At 41.4% G+C, this 19,586-nt stretch overlaps 1 protein-coding gene across 1 annotated transcript; it reads left to right on the top strand.

The window, feature by feature from the left end:
• Positions 1-4,728: 4,728 nt before the first annotated feature.
• On the top strand, positions 4,729-19,496 carry s1pr2 (sphingosine-1-phosphate receptor 2). Its single transcript, XM_005468735.4, has 2 exons — positions 4,729-5,338; positions 17,606-19,496. The coding sequence occupies exon 2, from the start codon at positions 17,725-17,727 to the stop codon at positions 18,844-18,846; it is 1,122 nt and encodes a 373-aa protein (XP_005468792.1). The 5' UTR covers positions 4,729-5,338; positions 17,606-17,724; the 3' UTR covers positions 18,847-19,496.
• Positions 19,497-19,586: the final 90 nt, after the last annotated feature.

Here is a 19,586-nt window from a genome sequence, read left to right as displayed (position 1 = left end):
CATGACTTACCCCCCTCCCAACCGTTTGGGCCCCACATGTTACTATCCACAAACACCTTTTCCCTCAGCAAACCAGTGAATCATGAATACAACGGACATCCAATACTAATACCCCAGCATAGTAACCAGTACACAGACCAGTGCAAAACTGGACCATGGGAACTAGCTTTTTAAACCTTGCTATAAAACTAGGGTAACTTTATACCCATGTGAGAGACACAGCGGCACATGGGTGGAACAATGGCATATTGTAGTTTTATATGAATAAAGACAATTCTGGTAACGTTTTTGTCACAAACACAGAGGATTAAATGACACCCAAGAAGATATGAACATTGACAGATATAAAACATTATCAAATGTGGAACACAAGGTCTATATTTCCTTTGTGCATGAGCAGACAAGGTGACCTGAACAGTTATTCAAAATTTTACTCCTGCACACACAGCGGATCAAGTTCTTTTGTGCCGGGGGGGAAAAAAGTTTCTAGATGGTCCAGAGATAAGCAGTAAGATAACACTGCAGGTTTTCAGGGAGTGAATGGAAGGTGTACGGATTTCTTCTAAATCTGTGAACAGCACAGGCATGTGGCACAGCCAGCACTTAAGTCTGATGTTTAGAGTGCAGGCAGAGATAAGCTGCTTGACTCCAAAGAGAACTCCTGCTCTAAGGTATATGCCACTAGCAGTCTGCCTGCATGCTGTATTCATAATGGCTGCGATTATTAGAGCTTTGTGTTCTTCACTATAAGCTAAAGATAGATAGTCATTGTGTATTGTCCTCATGTTATGCAACTGAAGTGCCAGATTTCCTTTGTTGTTTTCACATGAGCTGCTACCTTTTCATCTGGATCACGGGATCCCGATCATCTGAGGAACATTCAAGATGCAAAAAATACACATATCACATTGGTAAAACATCTTTATAGGAAAGAGGAAGGAATCAGCAGTGATTTTTTCTAATGTCTGGAAGATTTTTTTTTTCTCTCTTGGAAGAGGAAGTGATGCAAGATCTTTCCCTTGTGGTCGACTTTCCATATTTATTTTCTCTTTGCAATCAAAATTCTTCAATAGTACCTTTCAGACAAACAACCAGCTCAAAGTGCTTCAAAGGTTTTGCCAAGAAAAAAAATACACCAAAAAGCAACCAACAAACTCTATATACATCTGTCAATACCAGACTAATAATGAGTAAAACAAAACAAAATAAACTCTACATACATCTTTAAATACCAGAATAAAAATGAGTAAACCAAAGTGCCTAAATTAAAAAGTAAAAAATAAATTTAAGATACAATATATACTAGGACTCCCATCAAATGTAATTTAAAGCACATACAACAAAATATAATTAACAACAATTTTTTCCAGAGCAATAGATTGCTCATTACTGGAAAAGAATACAAAAATGGTTTCTCTTTTTTTTTCATTGTGACGTTATGACAGTTCATCTGTAGCTGGAATTTACATGCTATCAGATATTGATACACATGGCATGGAAAGCCCCTATGTCTCACACGGTGCTGCCAAAGAGCAGTCAGGCTCAATACCTAGGACTTCCTTGGTGTAATTTTGCTCAAAGAATTAGAAACATAGCATATTTAGCCCACCTGCATAGACTCATTTCTGGTTCCGTACAACAAAGACCTACAGTGATGAGTAGTAAAGTTAATACGCCGTGTTCTTTTTGTACAGTCGTCACTTCTTCTGCTAACTACCTCAGTTCTGGTAAGTCAAACACAGGGCAACTCACCTCTATAAAGGCTTCCTGTGTATGAGACAGATTTTCAGTTTGTCTCTGTTAAGATATATAGAGAAACTGAAAATCTGTATCTATAAATCTATTTGTCTCTCTCTCTCTCTCTCTCTCTCTCTATATATATATATATATATATGTGTGTGTGTGTGTGTGTGTGTTCTCTTTCTATATATGTATATGTTCTCTTTCTATATATATATATGTTCTCTTTCTATACATATATATATATATATATATATATATATAGAGAGAGAGAATATATAGAAAGAGAACATATACACACACACACACACATATATATATGTATGTATTATATATATGTATGTTATGCATGTATGTATGTATGTATATGAAGACAACACATATATAGAGAACACACACACATACATATACATATGTGTGTGTATTCTCTTTCTTTGTGAGTAGGATGGTAAGATGTATATGACTGTTCTATCTCTATGGAGAAAAAATCTATTTCGAAACTACTTAGAAAAGGGGTGGATGCAGAAATGAAGAAACAGTTACGATAAATTTAACTAAAACGAAAGTTTCAAGCTTGCAAAAACCCTCTTTGTTTAATGACAGAGTATGAATATCAACAATTCTTTTGTGTACATAATATACATCACCTTTGTTCTAGACACTGATGTCTAGGTGAGGGCATAGCAGCAGGCACAATTGCCCAAGTAACTGAACTGGGCATTAGTTAATATTGGCATTTTAGGGAATTTTCATGGTGACAATGCCTCTGAGACAGCACCCAGAAATGCCTGACCTTTTAACACATAATCTGTTCAAGTGTGTGGTCACAGATAGTGTTAAACGAGAAATACTTCGGGCATTACGTAATAGTAATCGAAATAACAAAGTACCAGGACTTGTTAAATGTCAAATAGGTTTCAGTTAGGACATGTAGTAAAATGTATAGTAGAAGTATGAATAGTTGAACTACCAGATTAAGTACTCTCCGTTACTCTTCAGCACTGGCTGTTAGTTCACTTGGCTCTGCATGAACACTAAACAAGGTCACAGGTAACAAAAACCCACCTATTACAATCCTCAAATTTCACCAGATGTCTTCACATCTTATCTTGTTTGTTTTTCTATACAAAAAATGGCGTGTATAAGGCAGCTTCTAATTCTGCCTAGAAGCAGGTGAGCAGTTAGAAGCAGATCCCAAACAAGAATGCGTCTGCCCCCAAACCTCTGGCAAAGCTGCTACTCGTTTTGGAATAACAAACAAAGTGTGATGTGTTAATCAGAAAACTTTAGAGGTTCAGGTTACAGTTAGACAGATTCAAGCAAGCTCCTTTGTACTAAGCTAATCTCTGGCTTTTAACAGTGAGATTGTAGAAAGCCACCAATCAATTATTAAAAAACCCTGCAAGAAAGAACACAAACATGTTTCCCAGCATTTCGCCTTCCTATTGTCGAGAATAAATGCTTAAATGTACAATAGGGACAACAACATCAGAGAGAGCTGGTTTTGAGGTGTGTTTTGGGGCACACATCCACGAGCACATGTGGAACACTTCTTCGGGGGTTTAGGGGTGGGTACAGGAGGTTGCTAATAACAGCTGCCAGATGTGCAGAGTCCCCAGAGCCCATGCACATTCTCACAGACAATGGAATGCTTGTGAGGAGCCCCAACAGGAAGTGAGGTCAGGGCTCTTGACCCCTCCCCTAAAGGCTTACTGAGAGAGACAGCAGTAGGGCAGCTTTAGTGGGGCAGTATCCCATCATAAACCCGCTGACAGTGAGCAGCCAGTCCATAAAGCTTGTCTGTTTTCAGCCATTAAACACCTAGCTGAAGAAGGAACGTGAGAACAAAAGCTTTTGAGATACACCAGAAGTCCGTTTACGTGTTGACCCCATCACTTGGGGATTGCAGCTTGAAAGATTTAGTCAACGTTAAAAGAAGTGATGCAAAGTTGATGTTTTTTGTCACAAGTTGTTCTTCTTTTTCTTTAGAGAAAGTAATTTCCCCACACCATCAACAGCAGGGATGATAGAGATTTGTGCGTTGAGAGAGAATTGCATAATCTTTCCCAACCCCAGTAAACCATCAGCAGACACAGCATGAGTCAAGGTTGTTCAAACTGTTTTGCAGCACACAGACAGGCAAAGACTCATCTGGAGACTGCTGTTGCACGCTACGTCTCATTCACTCTTACTGGGGGGGCTTCATAAGAGAAGTGTAGTAATTTTTCATTTTAATGCTCTCTGATGTCATTATAAGCACATTCTGATACAGTATGAACAAATGCCACCTGTTTCCTGCCATTTGGACTGCGGTCATTTTTAAGAGGAAAACGCATCTGAAAGTGACTCACTGTGTTTCAACCAAAGTTTTTCACTTGTCGTTCATATTTTTCTTTTCTCTATTATAAAAAAAGAACCTGTTTTTTTAAAACAACAAACAAAACAAAGCATTTCTTTAGGGTGTCTCAACAATCCCAAATGCTGCTCTCACAATCCCACAAAATCCAGTCCAGTTTTTGATGTTTAACTGCTGCGATAACATAATGCAGCTTCTTCTTTTACACAGACGCATGACATCATGGCCACTTGGGACGACTTTGGCTTTCAACATAATGACTGGGAAGACAGTATTACCTTCCCTGTGGCTGGATAGAGGCTTTTTCGCTGGAGAGAACACCTGCCAGCTGTGGGCACAGCCCTGTTGACTAACAAGTCCTGACTTACCTTCACCTCACCCACCTTATTGCACCTATATGCCCAGACCTGAGGGATAAATGAAAAAAATAAAAGCCATGAGTCACCACAAACAGTCAACGAGAACACCTTAGCTGGAAAAAAACAAGTATATATTAAAGACACAGTAAATCAGATCAAATGGTGGTATTTATTGTGTCACACTGCAGGAATACTGTCAGTTGAAAAGTGTTGGGATCAGTTAGGAAAAGAGGAAGTGGGGAGGCGGAACATCTGGACTTTATTTGTGCGCTCCAGAGTGGAGAGAAGGTCCAGAAATCAGCTAAAAGGGCATTTTCCATATTAATTGCTGTCCGCAGAACTGCCTCGTTTTAGTTTTATATTTCAACAGCGAGACTCGCGGCTCTTCGTGGGAATATGACGTTTCCATAAACTCCACGCCGCGTCTCGCGTGTGTGGGTGTGTGTCTGTGAGCGCGTATTGCGTGAGTGCCTCAGTGACGCTCCACAGCCCAGTGGCTTAGTGTTGTTCTCGCAGAGCAGACAGACAGACAGACAGCCTGCTGGATTAGATCGACAGAATAGAAACTGCTAGTTCTTCATTTTTTAAAAACTTTTTTAACATAAAAAGTCTGGTTTGACTTTCATAACTTCTCTTTTTTTGGGGGGTGGGGGGATCATCGCGCGTTTTTGAACAGTTTCGTGGCGGCTCTCAAACCGGTATGGATTTGCCACTGTCTAGAGAAGGCACGCCGTGTGGTCCGCTACCAAAGTTTTGATTGTCACCGTTGGTCTGGAGTAACAGAGGAAGGCGCTGAACTTTGACGCACACGTGAGGACACCTGAAGAAAAATATCAAACTGCCGGAGCGTCTCTTTACTCTGCTATCTACCATCTCTCATGGGGTAAGTAATGCCACCATTTAAAGATAAGAGCAAAAAGCAAGAGCATGTGCTTCAGCAGCCTAACAAAGGGGATCCGCACTATTGTATCGCTCCATCAGGGTGATATAGATGGTCGGGCTTTAAAAATCAGAGACAGACACTTATCTAAACTCCACGAGGTTCGTCTCATTGCATGAGCAGTGAAGCGTGTCAATATTGCTTGGAAAGTCTCGGCAAAAACTTTTCAAAATGCCACAATGACTCATGACTACCTATGCCAGCTCGCTGCGTGGCCGCAGTTAACAAACGTCACTTCTGCACTTTCACAAGTGTCCCAAGAAAGTAGTTGCAGCACAGCGTGAGATGTTTTTTTTTTTTTTCTTCAAATTTGATTTCACGTGACCGCTTCTTAGACGTTGCCCTTTAACCACTAACAATTTGTCGTGTCAAATATTAACGTGCAAGGCAGCTGGACGTGGGCGGGTGGGGGTGTATGTGCACTCTGATGTATGGAAGCTGTACTGTACGAGGCTGAGGGGGAACCGCGCTCAGCCAAACAGCCAGCTTGGCGTGACGCCCCCCCCCCCCCCCGTTCATCCCCGCACCCCCTCCACGCTGTGACCCCTGATGTTGTTGGGGCTTGTTCATCCGTCACTCTAAAGAAGGCATTGTATTGAAAGGATGTATTAATAAGACAAAAGCCCCCATTATCCCCATGTGCACCGGAGTTAATCTTATGGGCTTGGGAGATGGACTTTTCAGTGAAAACTAGCTCATAGCTTCAACAAGCATGCCCTTAACTGAATCTTGTGCATTGTTATGGGTGGTTTAGAGTGAAAATTAAAACGGAAATTTTATTTGAATACACGTTAATAATACGATGCAGCTGAACTGCAAGTAAGTGGACTGAATTTGCGTATCCGGATTTGAATTTAACGAAGGTTTTCTTATCACGCATGCTGAGAGCATGCTCACTACACAGCACATATTGTTCCTGACTGCACAGCACATACTGTTTCATACTGACCAAATGAGTAAATCCTTAAGTGAATGATGTAGGTGTCAGCAGTCCAGTAGACATCCTGGGAGAATCCTTAAGTCAAAGTGAGATAAGATGATAAGCTAGAGCAACTAATGTTTATTGCCCAGATAAAAGCCTCCATCCATCATGCTCTGTCCTGCGCTTGGTCTGGGTCAGTGTGTCGGTCTACGTGCTGTGCTCATTAGGAGGCTGTCTGAAAGTACAAAAGTATGTGGTCATATTATCTCGAGGACCAGCTGAAGGAATGCCGTGAGAAATCAAAGTCCGAAAATGTTCTTGAATAGCTTGAAGCGGGTTGAAATTCAGTACACATCTTCCTTTGATAACATCGAGAAAAGTTGTGAAAAGGAAACAGTCAGCAACAATAGGGTCACCCTATCAAGTGTTGCACAGGCTGTCAACAGGGTCATTGATGCTGGTGTTGCGCAAGACCGACTTGGTTTGTTTGGTGGATGCATGACCACCTGTGGACTCAGGTGTGTTTCCCAGCATGTCTTGGATAGGGCATGACACAGCCATCCATCCATCTGTGTTTGTCCCATGCGACCACATGGCTCATTGCACGTGAACAACACCGCCACAGGCCTGACTGGTGCCGGGCTTCTTCGCTCACCCATCCCCATCCTCATCCCCAGGCCTTGGCAGGAGTAACAAAACGGTCAATCAAATTACTGGCTAAATGCCTTTCGCAGAGTTGAAGCACACATGGTATTAGTCTTAACAGTCTATATAAAGGAACCTTAAATGTTTTATGTTAAACTGTGGGGACATTTACACAGACCAGCAGCCCATTACCTCATGAGTTCAGGATCTGTGCGATGCTGACCCAGCCCACTGTGCTCAGTGGCCTTGTTTTCCTCTAGACTGCTGTAATGGGACCTGTTTCAGTGGGGACCGCCAAGGATAGCGTGAGAAATGAAGACAAATAGATGGGCTAAATAAATAAATAGATGTATAAGTGCATGGACGGATAAATAAATTAATGGTAATTTAGCAGTGGGAACTCAATTTGTGGGATTTTTTTTTTAAATGGAACAGGTCACTAGGGGGATAAAGGCGGGGATGGGTGGTGGGTGGGTGGCGTCGATCCCTGAGGGATGCTCAGATTTCAGTTAAGGCCTGGGAGCAGTCCACTAATAGGGAGCAGCAAGAAAGCTTTTCTTTGAGGAAGCTGTCTTTCCTTTTGTTGTTGGCGCTTCAGTCAGATCAGGCCCGTAACAACACTAAAAGATCAGAGGCATGACCTGCCAGAGGCGCCCTGTCTTTTACCTGGTTCAGTAAAAGCAGTCAGAGGTCAATGCATACATTTAAAAAGAATAGGAACCATGTCAGATAACGAGGGACAATGCCTGTGTTTATACTCCTCTGTTGGGATTTCTCTGTGATATTAATAGTGGTCTGCGGATAGCCATCTGGTTTCTACGCGCTCATGCTGGTAGTCCTTTTTAGTGAAAAACACTTTCCTTGGGTGTGGCAGCTGGAGCAAAATAAACGACTTCTGTTCGCAAGCTGCCGAGGCGCAAGTCACAACACACAGCTGACAGCATGTTGCTATATGATTCACAGCCAAGAGCTGGGAGTGCCTCAGATCAGACAAATACATGTGGTTCGCTTTGCTTTTAACCTATTTTTTTAAAGCTACAAATGATAGACGAATGTGCTTGCTCTTTGCTGACACCTACTCACTCCAGTTAAAAATAATTATTCTCATGAAAAACACATTTACAAATATGGACTTTAATTTGTTGGGGGAAACAATAGCTGTGAGTATTTTAAAATGCTATTTCAATCAGTGAAAGAAACCATTAGCTTTAAAGACTCATTACATTCCTTTTCCACTTGGACAAACTATGAGACCCCCCATGACCAGGCCCTGATGCTTGTAGCAGCATGCCAGGATTTCCTGACACTTTCTGGTGTGGATAAGTCTGTTCCACTTCTCCTGCAATTTCAAGCTTGGACGAGCCCATGCTCAGATGCTGCCAATAATTGGCAATGCAGAAAAAAATGGTTTTCAGGAGAAACTTGCAACATGGGTCTTTCAGAGACAATGACGAATGGATTGAATGCAGGGTTTCTGGTTACTCCTGTGGCTTTGGATCGGTCTTTAGATTGGACAGCGTGATTTATGAACTGAAAGGCAACAGCCTCGTACAGTCTGTCGTCGTGGCAGGCTTAATTAGTGTGGTCATGTCGTGGTTTTCTCATTTCTGATCCTTTTCAGGGCTCGCTCTTGCGCGATCTTGAGGCAGGTACATATGAAGATGCTGTTGTTTTGGAGACCTCCTCCTCCTCTTTCTTCTTCTCTCTTGGAAGTCTTTGTTATCCGGTCAGCTTTGTTTGTGCAGCTGGACAACTCGACAGGATTACTTCAACACCCCACCTCCCCAGACCCAGGAGGAAGCTGGAGACAGTTTTCTTGGGTTTTCAATTGTCCTGTTCAGCCAGTGAAAGCCTCCTGAAGCTGTTCCTTTTGTTTGGAACTGAGAGTTAATTTGCTGTCTCTCGTCCTAATGAGCTTCTTTGGTTGCTAGGTTTTTGTTATATCCACTCACAGGCTTTAAAAGTAAGACAAAATGGCCAACTGTGAGGGCATTTTTATTGAAACTAGCTATTCAGTTTGTTTATCCTGTAAATGCTTCAGCTTAAGTCTTTCCAAGCTGAAAGATATGATGGACTTAACCTACAGCCAAACACGAGCTGGGTCATGATGGAAGCCAGACAGCTCCAATTGAACAGACAGACGTGGCAGAAGTGGATGCAGTTTATTTAAATGATAACTGCTCAGATGTGTTCATTTTAGATGCGCCTCGTCAAAGTCAAGTAGTTGCCTTCTGCTGTTTGAAGAGTTCCACAACTACACTGTTTGCTGTTTTTACATATTACCCAGTGGCAAGCCACTTTAACCAGAGCCATATATATAATGCAGTATGATTTCATAAAGCCATATTAGTAACTGCTGAGTTTATTTATTCGCTTAAAAATGCACTCATGTAATGCCTACAGTATATAAAGCAGAGTCGTTGGTCTACAACTACGATGACCTAGATGACTGAGAACCTTTACAGACATATAAAGCAGACCTTCGAAACTGCCAAAACCATGTAACATTAAACATCCGTGGCACACATTTGCAGGTCACGAGTATTTTTATTCTCGTTTTGACATATGATGCACTCATGCTGGGGAGATTTCAAAGACATAAATGCTGCCATTCAATGCAATCATTTCTAAACTTTATAAAATACTGGGATACAAGTTAGGACTGTGTGGACACAACAATGTTCCCTCTCTTGGCAACCGTGTTTTTCTCCATAAAACAGAGCTATGGTTAATGGACCTCTGTTTGCCAGAGGAGTCTGGAGTTGTTTTCCTACACTCGATCATAGGGAGGGATGGAGAGCCACTGTCAATTTATCAACTTATCAGTGGACACTAGACAGGAGCAATCGGGGTGACTTTGTGGCTCTTTGCATTAGCCTCTGCAGACATTATTGCGGTTCATTGTGCAGTGAACCTTTTTTTTGCTTTTCTGATTATGGTCTGGTGTACCGTGACTGTTTGTTATGATGTTCAGTGCACTGCAAATCACTGCAACATCTGTGGAACAAACAGTCACAGTGTCGCAGTCACGGAACCCTTTGCACCACCAATCAACACAGACACATGCATTGATATACACAGTCATGTCTCGCGGTCACTGGCACCGGATGCATCAAATAATCTCAAATTCTCTCACGCCATCATTGCAGTTACTAAGAGAACATGAGAAGGGGTGGAATTGAAAGTCTAGAAACAGCATATAATTGGAACAGGGAGCTGGGACAAAAGATAACTAAAGAGGGCTGAAAACCTTTCATTAGGGGGCACCTTATTGTAAAAAACCAAACAAACAAAAAAAAACCAACTATGGGATGGTGTTAGAGGAACACGGTGATTGAAACTTAAGTCACTTAATTTCGCTCTCACACATGAGGTTTCTCACAAGAGGCCAGCCAGTCCTGACCTCACTTCTCTGCTTGCGCTGCATGGCATTGCCTGGCATTGCCTGCACGTACATTGCTGGTTTAAGCTGTTGTACACAGACACACACACTCACACAAAGACACACACAGACACTTACAAAAAACAAAAAAAGCTGTGCAAAGTGCAGAGATAAAAAAGCAGAGCGCATATGTGATGCACACATGTTCAGCATCTCTAAGAAAGGCGCCATGTGGTTAACACTACCTTACCTTCAGACACGCACACCGACAAATTCTGCGCTTTGCAATTTTAAAAGTGGTTTAACCATATCGCATGTTGAAGACTGAATTCTGAGAAGTGTTTTATAAAATTTCCTGAGATTTTATACGCCAGAAAATCATAATCTCTAAGCGTGTATTTACATAATAGTGCTATTTTCTGAAAAGATTAAAACATTATACTAATTTCTGTATTGCCTGAGAATGTAGTCTATTGGTACAGAGCTACACAGTTCTGTAAAACTGATTGCGCACTATGTGCTGTAATGAAGTCTTTAATAGGGGGCTTTAAGAACATGTCTGCTCCAGATGTGCGCTAAATAAATCCCTCTTGATGTGCATTTGATCACCTCTTTGTGGCCTCGTCTTTTGATCTCTGTGGTGAAGTTTAAAAAATACGAGGTGGGTTGAGGGGTGTCAGAGTAAGGATTATGTGGTTCTGAGAATCGGAGAGCCGCATGAAAGGAGAATATGCAAATATGGGGCAATATAAAAACATGAACAATTTGAAAACGAGACGTAAGTTGACAGGGATGGTTTGAGGGTGAACGTATTACAGTAATTGCCTCTCAGGCGCCAACTTTGGAGATCCCCCACCCCCAAGTAGAGAGAGTGGAGCACGGAGGGGACAGCAGTGGGGGTGGTGGTTATAGATCCCGAGGCTGCATGATGCCCTTCTTTCTGCAGCTCTTTGTCTACAGCTATGTTCACTTGGTACCCGAAGAACCCTAAAGCACACATACAGCCACGATATATAAAGCATTATCAAGCTGCAGACACTGTGATGTGACTTCAGAAAAGAGCAGAAAAATGACACAATAAGACGTGAACTAAAAATTCTTTTTGTTCCACACTGAGCTGTCTTGCCAGATTGCGACCCCCAGAAGAGGCTGTGCCCAAACTGTCAAATTGTTTGACGAGCGAAAGGGTAATCCCTAATTATATGCCAGATCTCGTGTATTGGGGACACCCGCTCTCCTATATCTAGGCGCCTATATGAGGTTTTAGTGGCACGTGATTAGTGGTGTAGTAGCAAACAAAGAGAGAAGAACATTTGCTATTTGGAGCTAAAATTAAACCTAAAACATAGTGTGAAAACTCAAGAAGGAACTGTTTCATCTTTCGGTAAAACGGAACTGCTGTGTGTTTAGTCTCTCGCTTGATGCTATGATGCAGGTATGACACCGATACTAATGTGTGCTAAATACTTCTGTGTTTTGTTAGTGTTTTTATGACAGAAGGGGATGTATTATATGGATGTCTGTGACATAGTTTAGCGAGTTAGGTATTTCCTTGCCATGTTTTTTTATTTTTGTTCTGTTAACGTTGTTGTTCCTCAGTTCAGTTCCCCTCCACATAAACAGTAATATGTTGCAGCAACTATCATATTCATCCAGTCTGTTGTGCCTCTTGATCGTGTTACTGGGCTTGCTAAAAGCCTTCTTTTTTCACATTTCCACTTGCTTTAGTTTTCAGGCGTAGCAATGCTGTGATATGCTGGTGTTTTGCAAACAACAGACCCAAAAGCGGCTATATATCTGCCACTTTTCCACTTGTCTATCCTCGGCCCAATGCTTATGTGTAAGTTTGTAAAATCACAGACAGATTGTCAGGATCTGTACATTTTATTGATCTGAATTTTGCTGCTCTCCAAAAATATCAGCTGTCACAGCTGTCAAAAACACTGTCCTATCTTTGTGACTTGCTCTTGACTGAAATAATAAAGTGACAAAAGATGAAAAAGTGTGCCTAACACTCGGAACTCAACTACTAATTAAATCTTTCTGCTTGTACACACAGGTTAATTTCTAACATGTAACCTGTTTCCCGTTGAGGTCAGCACACCACGAGTAAGAGGCCTCTCTCATGACAGGAAATTGAGGTTGTTTACGCTCAACTGACCCCAAACCAAATTATTTTTAAATGGTTTGCTTCTTTATTTTCACAGCTTTTTTTGCATCCGTCTCATTGGTGAGTTTGTGTGCAGCGGGGTGTGAAAGAGAGGAAAAATAAGTTCGAGCTGGTTTTTTTTTTCTATTTTTTTTTTTTTACACTTTAAATAAGGGAAGCTGTCCCTAATGTCATTTAAAGTCTGGGACAGTCATGTGACAGCAACACTGTGTATCCTCCTCTTTCCCGTTAAACCATGAAACTGGGATAAATGCCTTTTCCTGGAAATTGCCAGCAGACAATCAATAGCGTTGCTGTGCTGATATAAAATGATTTTTCTCATGGAGGCCTGGCGGTGAATGATTGAATGATTGATTGATTGGCAGAGAGGCACTGGAACCATCTGCCAGCAGACACAGTGTTTTTCTTTTTTCTGGTTACACAGTGGGCTTAATGTAAGGGGGGAGGGGTCTTAGTGGGCACCTGTGTGCAATGGCTTATGTTTTGAGCTGTCAGTCTAAAGAGGAAGGTGCCTATGTCATCATTGATTAAATTTAAGAAAGTCAAAAGTGTAGAAAAAAAAAACAGAACTCTGTAAGCATGGTTTAGTCACTTCCTTTCAGCATCTGTGGTAGCAGTGGTGAAACCTTGTGGTGCAGCTAGGTGTTTTTTCTCCCCTGTGTCTGGCATGTTAACACTCGACATTGGGGGAAACTTTCTGATATTTGCTGTAGGTTGCATGTGGAATTTTCCCTCTAAGAATCTCTGCTCACACCTCCGCGGGATGTTCACACCTTTTGCTTTTAATTCAGTCGAGATAAAAAATATATATATATACGCATATACAAAGATCTTTGTTACGTTAACGTGGTGATATTCATTTACAGTAGAGCCGGTGGAGTAGAACGTGCATGAGTTAAGTAAGGAAGCAAGATGTAAGTCACCCTGGCTAAAATTTACAGCAAACCACACTCACATTTTAGATTAACTCTGATAATTAACACGCAAGAAACTGAACAGGAAAGAACAAATAACAGCAACAGAGGCTTCCTGTGCACCCGCGATAGGTTACTTTGAGATAGATCACATTTCATTTCACAAACGAGAGATTAAGTTTGAGAATCTACACATTAAATTTTTCATATTATAATGTTTAAAAAGAAGACGAAATGAACAGTAGAAGCTGGTCTGAGTGTATGTTTCCACTACGGTATCTTGCTCGCAGGGAGTGCGAAAGACAGATGGAGAAAGATGTGTCACAGGATGTCTCCGACCACAAACAGTTCAACAGTGAAATGCGCTGAAGGATTATTCGAAGTAAACAGTAAACACATTTGAATGCAGCCAAGATAAAAGTCAAATCTAAACTTTCTCAGGTACAGGGTTCATCGTTGTTGTTGTCTGAAATGGTCTTTAGAGAAATCTTCCTGTGTTGTTGAGGTTTAGCATCACTGTGAGTTTCAAAGCTTTCCCCCCCGGTGAAAATGGAGCCAGGTAACAGGAGGTTTAACAAGGAAGTATGGCTTTGTTTGTTTTCTGGTGCAAACTGGGACTTGTGTGTTTCTAATGAAAAACACCTGAAGCTTATGTTCAACTGTCAGTGCCATGATGAAGACAAAGCTCTGTCTCTTGTTAAAATCCAAAGAGAGCTTTCAAGAGCAACCATCAGGCTCGATCCCCAGCAACCTTTGCATGTTTAAAACCCTTTATGGACTTTATAAGGTTTATACAGGCCTGTTGGACTTATTTTGTAATTTAAGCTGTAAAATGAAAGTGAAATAATAATGCTCATCTTTCAGACACTATTACGCCAAAATGGCTCATACGTGTGGAAAATTAAGGCTTACATGGTAAAATCTGAACGTTTTTTTCTGTCCGTGTTCACTCAACAGTAGCTTGCCTTTTGCTACCATGATGCATCGCATATCCCTGCAACTGTAAATAAAGCTTTATAAAAAAATCTGTGTCAAATGCTGCTGCGTGCATTTTCTTGCATGTGCGGCGTGAAAAGTATGCATAGCTGTGAAGTATCACAAACACTGTAATGCAGAGAAGGGTGCATTACGTGAGAACCTTTGCATAATTTCTGAGTTTATGAGAAATACGTCGATTTATTATGATACAGATCTCAAAGCTCTCTGATAGGATATCCTGCCACAGGTATCTGTCTCTTGTTTGGCTTCCTTTGTCTCGAATTCATGCATTGCTTCTCTGCCAGCGTTTGTTTCATCACCTGCTCTTGCACCTTGTTGGGCCTTTGCTGTAAAATCCAGACAGGATGTCATGTTGTCTTTCGGTAACCCATGCTACACCTCCACCTCCACCTTCACCTTTGTGAAAAACAGAACTAAATTGTCGCCACTCCGATGGAAAAACATCAAACAGCTGTAGTTCTAAAAACCTACACGCGCTGTACATGTGTTGGAAGCAACTTCAGATTAAATTTTTAATCTATAATGACTTGAGGGGGTGTCAGAGTAAAGTTGAGAGTAGGTTTCCCGCTTTACCTTGAATCAATTTAAGTGGCACTTCTGCATGGCAGCATCTACATGTGAAAGCTAAAAGTGCATGCATTATGTTTAGGTGCTTTTGTAATGGATTTTAATGCACAGATGCAAGCCCAGAAACGTGCACATGAGCAGACATGTGGTTTATATGTGGCATTAGAAATATATTTAAATATAGGCCAACTTTTCTACTCTGCCTGTAATGAATTAAAAATGAAAAATTTTCAGAGAGTCAGAGAATTTAAGTCTGATATTAGCCATTTAATAAAATGACTAGAATGGTTTTAGTATATCTTTTTTATACTACTCTTATAACATTACTTGTGATTATTATTTCAAATGTTCAAATTCTTCTGCTATACTGTAGTCTAAAAGAGTTGAGACATTGGTAGTCATGGTATGACATATTTTAGCGCTGTCACCCTTATTGTGGAAGTGTGACAGTGCTGTCTGGGTCAAATACTTCAACAAAGGGGTAGGAAGAAGGGGGTTCATGGGTGTTGACCAGCCAATGTAGAAACATCTGAGTGATATACTGTATTGCAGGTAGAGCGACAGGGTAGTGTTGCTCCGAGACGGTGAGCTCGGCAAACCAGCCTGTCAAGTTTTCCCACATGAAGTGAAATCCCTTGATGACAGATGCCAAAAACTCCTTGGTGACAGGCGGACCTTGAGCTGTCTACACAACAGATAAAAAGAACGTCGTCCCGAAAGGGAAAAAAAAAAGACAGAGCCGAGAGAAAAAAGTCAAGGTGAAACAAAGCAAGCCCATTATTTTTTTTTTCTCCATTAGTAGACAGGAGACTGCAGAGACACAGAGGTTCTTTTTCATGAGTAAATTCATTATAGGCTGCAATAATACAACCTAATATAATTACCCCAGTGCAGATGCCACATGTGCTTAAGCTCAAACACTCCTATTTGTGTCTATTACTGGAGCTAAAAGGGATGGGGAGGAGCCCGGCTTTTCTGATAGCAGTTGGATAAGGGAGTGCTTGGCTGTAAATTTCTGCTATGATACAGTTGCTGTAGCCAAATGGAAGCATGCTGTCCCTTTATTAAGGCTGAAGGCCAATGCTATCCACACTGAAGGAGACTATTGTTCTTTGTTCCTGCTTAAGGAAACGGTGTGTTGGTTATTACTGGCAGCCTATAGCAGCTGTGCGCTGAACCTGTCTGAATGCAAGGAGGATGCTTTGCAACACTACTGTCACATTTAGCCGAGTGTGTTACAATGGATTTCTGTGCATGTGCAATGCATCACATTGATGGGTTTGTGTATGTATGTGCACGTCACAGCGATGTCTCAGATTCCTGCCTTTGTGTCCAGATGCCGTTCCACATGCATGCTCTCTCTGTCTGGCTTTGTCTTGTTCCTTCTTTATCTTTTAGGCTCTCAGGTTTAGATTCAAAGCCTGCTGGAACAGAGGAGAGATCCAGGCCCAGTTTCCACTCATTTCTTTTTTAGCCAACACTTACCTCAGTTCTCCCCTTTCCCTAGCAAAGACAAGGACGCATCAGTGTTGAATTACTCTGAAAGCTAGTCTGCAGAGAGATCATATTTCTTTTGACAGGTTTTAAAACACTGGCTCCACCTCTAATTAGATTTCCAGAGCTTCCAACCTTCCTTTATTTTAGATCCTGTAGCTGCAGCCCATTTTAATTTTGTTGTTGCATAAAAAGGTAATTTGAATCCATTTTAGCGGTTCACACTGGGACTTTTTTTTTTGGCGCTTCATTATAAAACTCTCCTATTAAATTTTTCCACAGTGGTTTTCATAAAACTAATGATATTCAGAAATCATTATGTAAAAATGTGGTGTGGAGATAAGACATCTTGTTTTTCAAATCTTAGGAAAGCCCCAACTTTTTCTGGTATCTATTTGATTAGCTGCAAAACTTTTGGTTGGAAGTGGGTGGCTGGTGCTTGTCAGGATGAAGAGCTCTGGCTGATCCGCATGCTATGCTGAAATTTCAAGAGGTAACTCACTGGAGTGGAATGGTCTGCTCCCCACAACAATGCCGTGTGTTGACAGCCGAGTGCTTGGACAGGGTTAGTGGAATGTCCCCTTCAGACTGGGAGTGCAGCCCTTTGTCTAAGCACCAGCCCTAACAAAGCATTTATTCTTCCACCTGAAAATGATCTCTGCTTGTGGAGGTTAATAACTAAAGTACCTTTTTTTTTTTTTTTTCCGTTAGGTTAGGTTAGGTGTAAAGTCTTTCTGCGGGTTGACTTCTTTTCCTTGCAAACTGCAAGGTTTGCCTTTGTGGTTTAAATGTAGCACCCAATTCTTTATTTTTCATCTGTTTTGCTGTAAAGCAACTCAAGGATTTCTGACAATAAAAGGTTTTATTTTTGAAGCTCTTGTTTATCGTCATCTTACTGTTGCTGGGTTATTACAGTCAAAGTAAGAATTTTCTAGTTTCTGCTGTACTGACTGAAGAACATGTTTCCTGGATACTCTGTTTTGCTTTAGGTTTTGACTTTGCTAAGTACATGGCTTTGCTAAAAATATATATTTTCTTTGTCACAGTTTATTACATCGATGCAACAACATTTCCTTTGTCAGTAATCCAGGCCTTCTCTCTTTCTTTGTGTTTGCAGGTGACCCACATAGAGCTTCTGAGACGTGACTGTAGGACAGTCTCCCTCCCAGCATCCTTCCTGTCCTTTACTTAAAGGCAAAAACTACTGGCATAGACACTCTGAGCAACACTGTGTGAATGAATCTTTGTCGTAAAGCCGTTGTGCATTGCCGCCCTGTCATCATGGGGAGCAAATATTCCCAGTACTACAATACGACTGTGATTCGCTTATACTACACCTATGCTAAAAACATGACCGAGGAGGAAATGAGGGAAGACATTAAGAAAAAACAAAAAGAACATCCCTCCGGTCTCGAAATATTGATCATCATCCTTTGCACATTCATCATCCTTGAGAATCTGATGGTCCTGACTGCCGTCTTCCGCAACAAGAAGTTCCATTCGGCTATGTTTTTCTTCATCGGCAACCTGGCATTCTCTGACCTGCTTGCAGGCTCAGCATATATAGCCAACATTTTTCTATCAGGGGCAAAGACATTTGAGCTGTTCCCAATACAGTGGTTCATCAGGGAAGGCACAGTGTTCATTGCTCTGTCAGCTTCAGTCTTCAGCCTGTTGGCAATAGCTATAGAGCGCTATATCGCTATCACCAAGGTAAAGGTGTATGGCTCGCACAAAACATGCCGAATGTTTCTGCTGATCGGAGCTTGTTGGGTTACCTCCATCCTTCTCGGAGGACTCCCCATCATCGGCTGGAACTGCATCGACAACCTCCCTGAATGCTCGGCAGTTTTGCCACTTTACTCTAAGAAATACATTGTGTTTGTCGTCACTGTTTTCAGCCTCCTACTACTCTCTATTGTCATCCTCTATGTGAAAATTTATTTGATTGTACGCTCCAGCCACCAGGAAGCAACCAACTCACAAGCCTATTCCCTTTTGAAAACGGTCACAATAGTGCTGGGAGTCTTCATTGTCTGCTGGCTGCCCGCTTTTACAATTCTCCTTCTGGATTCGTCCTGCAGCATATATTCCTGCCCTATCCTCTCCAAATCAAGCACCTTTTTTTGCATTGCCACCCTGAATTCTGCGCTTAACCCAGTGATCTACACGCTGCGCAGTAAGGACATGAGAAAGGAGTTCCTCCGTTTGATTTGCTGCTGGGGCGTGCTGCAAAGTGGGCGGCCTTCTGAACGTTGTCTGGTCCCTCTAAAGAGTTCCAGCTCTCTGGAACACTGCACCAACAAACTTGAACACCAGAAAATGCCTATTATGAAAGAATGTACCACCTGCGTTTGATAGGGTCCAAGGATATCATGTGTATTCGTGTGAGAAAGAGAAACGAGCTAGCACGTCCTGGATCTAAGACATGTGGGTGAGGCTGGGACAAAGCTGTCTTTGAGACACAGACTTAAATCTCCTATTACAATTGATACTGTGTGAATTTATAATCGGTATGCAATTAAAATCACCCATGCAGCTGGTGTAAAAATGCAAGAGGAAACCAACGTAGTAAGTGAGAAACCAAAACGTTCTTATGGGTACTTTTCTCGATTGTGGAGCAAACCATTTTCACGTATATACCTACGATCGTGTTCATCTTTTAAATGTGTTAAACCCTTTTAAAAGCCAAAAATAATGTGCATAATATCATAGTTATGTAATAGCTGTTTGGGACTTTCAAGAACTGTGTCAATGCAAAGCTTGCAAAATTGCACTTTGTAGTTTACTGTAGAGATTTTTGCCCTGTGTAAGATTAAACCACATTACTCTTCCTCACTGAAATATGTATGCATTAAGCTTAAAGTTGCATCACTCATTATTTACAGAGTCGATGGCAGTGGTCAACTGAAACAAAATGACTAAGTAGTCCTTTGACAAAACCAGGACTATATATTCCCTATATAACCGTACCTTTTGATAAACTACAACAAACTTGTGTAATCTGCTCACATTTAATGCATGAAACTCAGACTGTAAGTGCTAACGTGTATGATATACTCCAGATACGGCTTCCATCACTAACACCCCTTCCCTTA

This window comes from Oreochromis niloticus, linkage group LG4 (genome assembly GCF_001858045.2).
Source record: "Oreochromis niloticus isolate F11D_XX linkage group LG4, O_niloticus_UMD_NMBU, whole genome shotgun sequence".
Classification (NCBI taxonomy): domain Eukaryota; kingdom Metazoa; phylum Chordata; class Actinopteri; order Cichliformes; family Cichlidae; genus Oreochromis; species Oreochromis niloticus.
This window is presented reverse-complemented; position numbering and strand designations above follow the sequence as displayed.

Coding starts and splice junctions, on each gene's coding strand:
- s1pr2 (XM_005468735.4), top strand. CDS start 17,725: ATGAATCTTTGTCGTAAAGCCGTTGTGCATTGCCGCCCTGTCATCATG.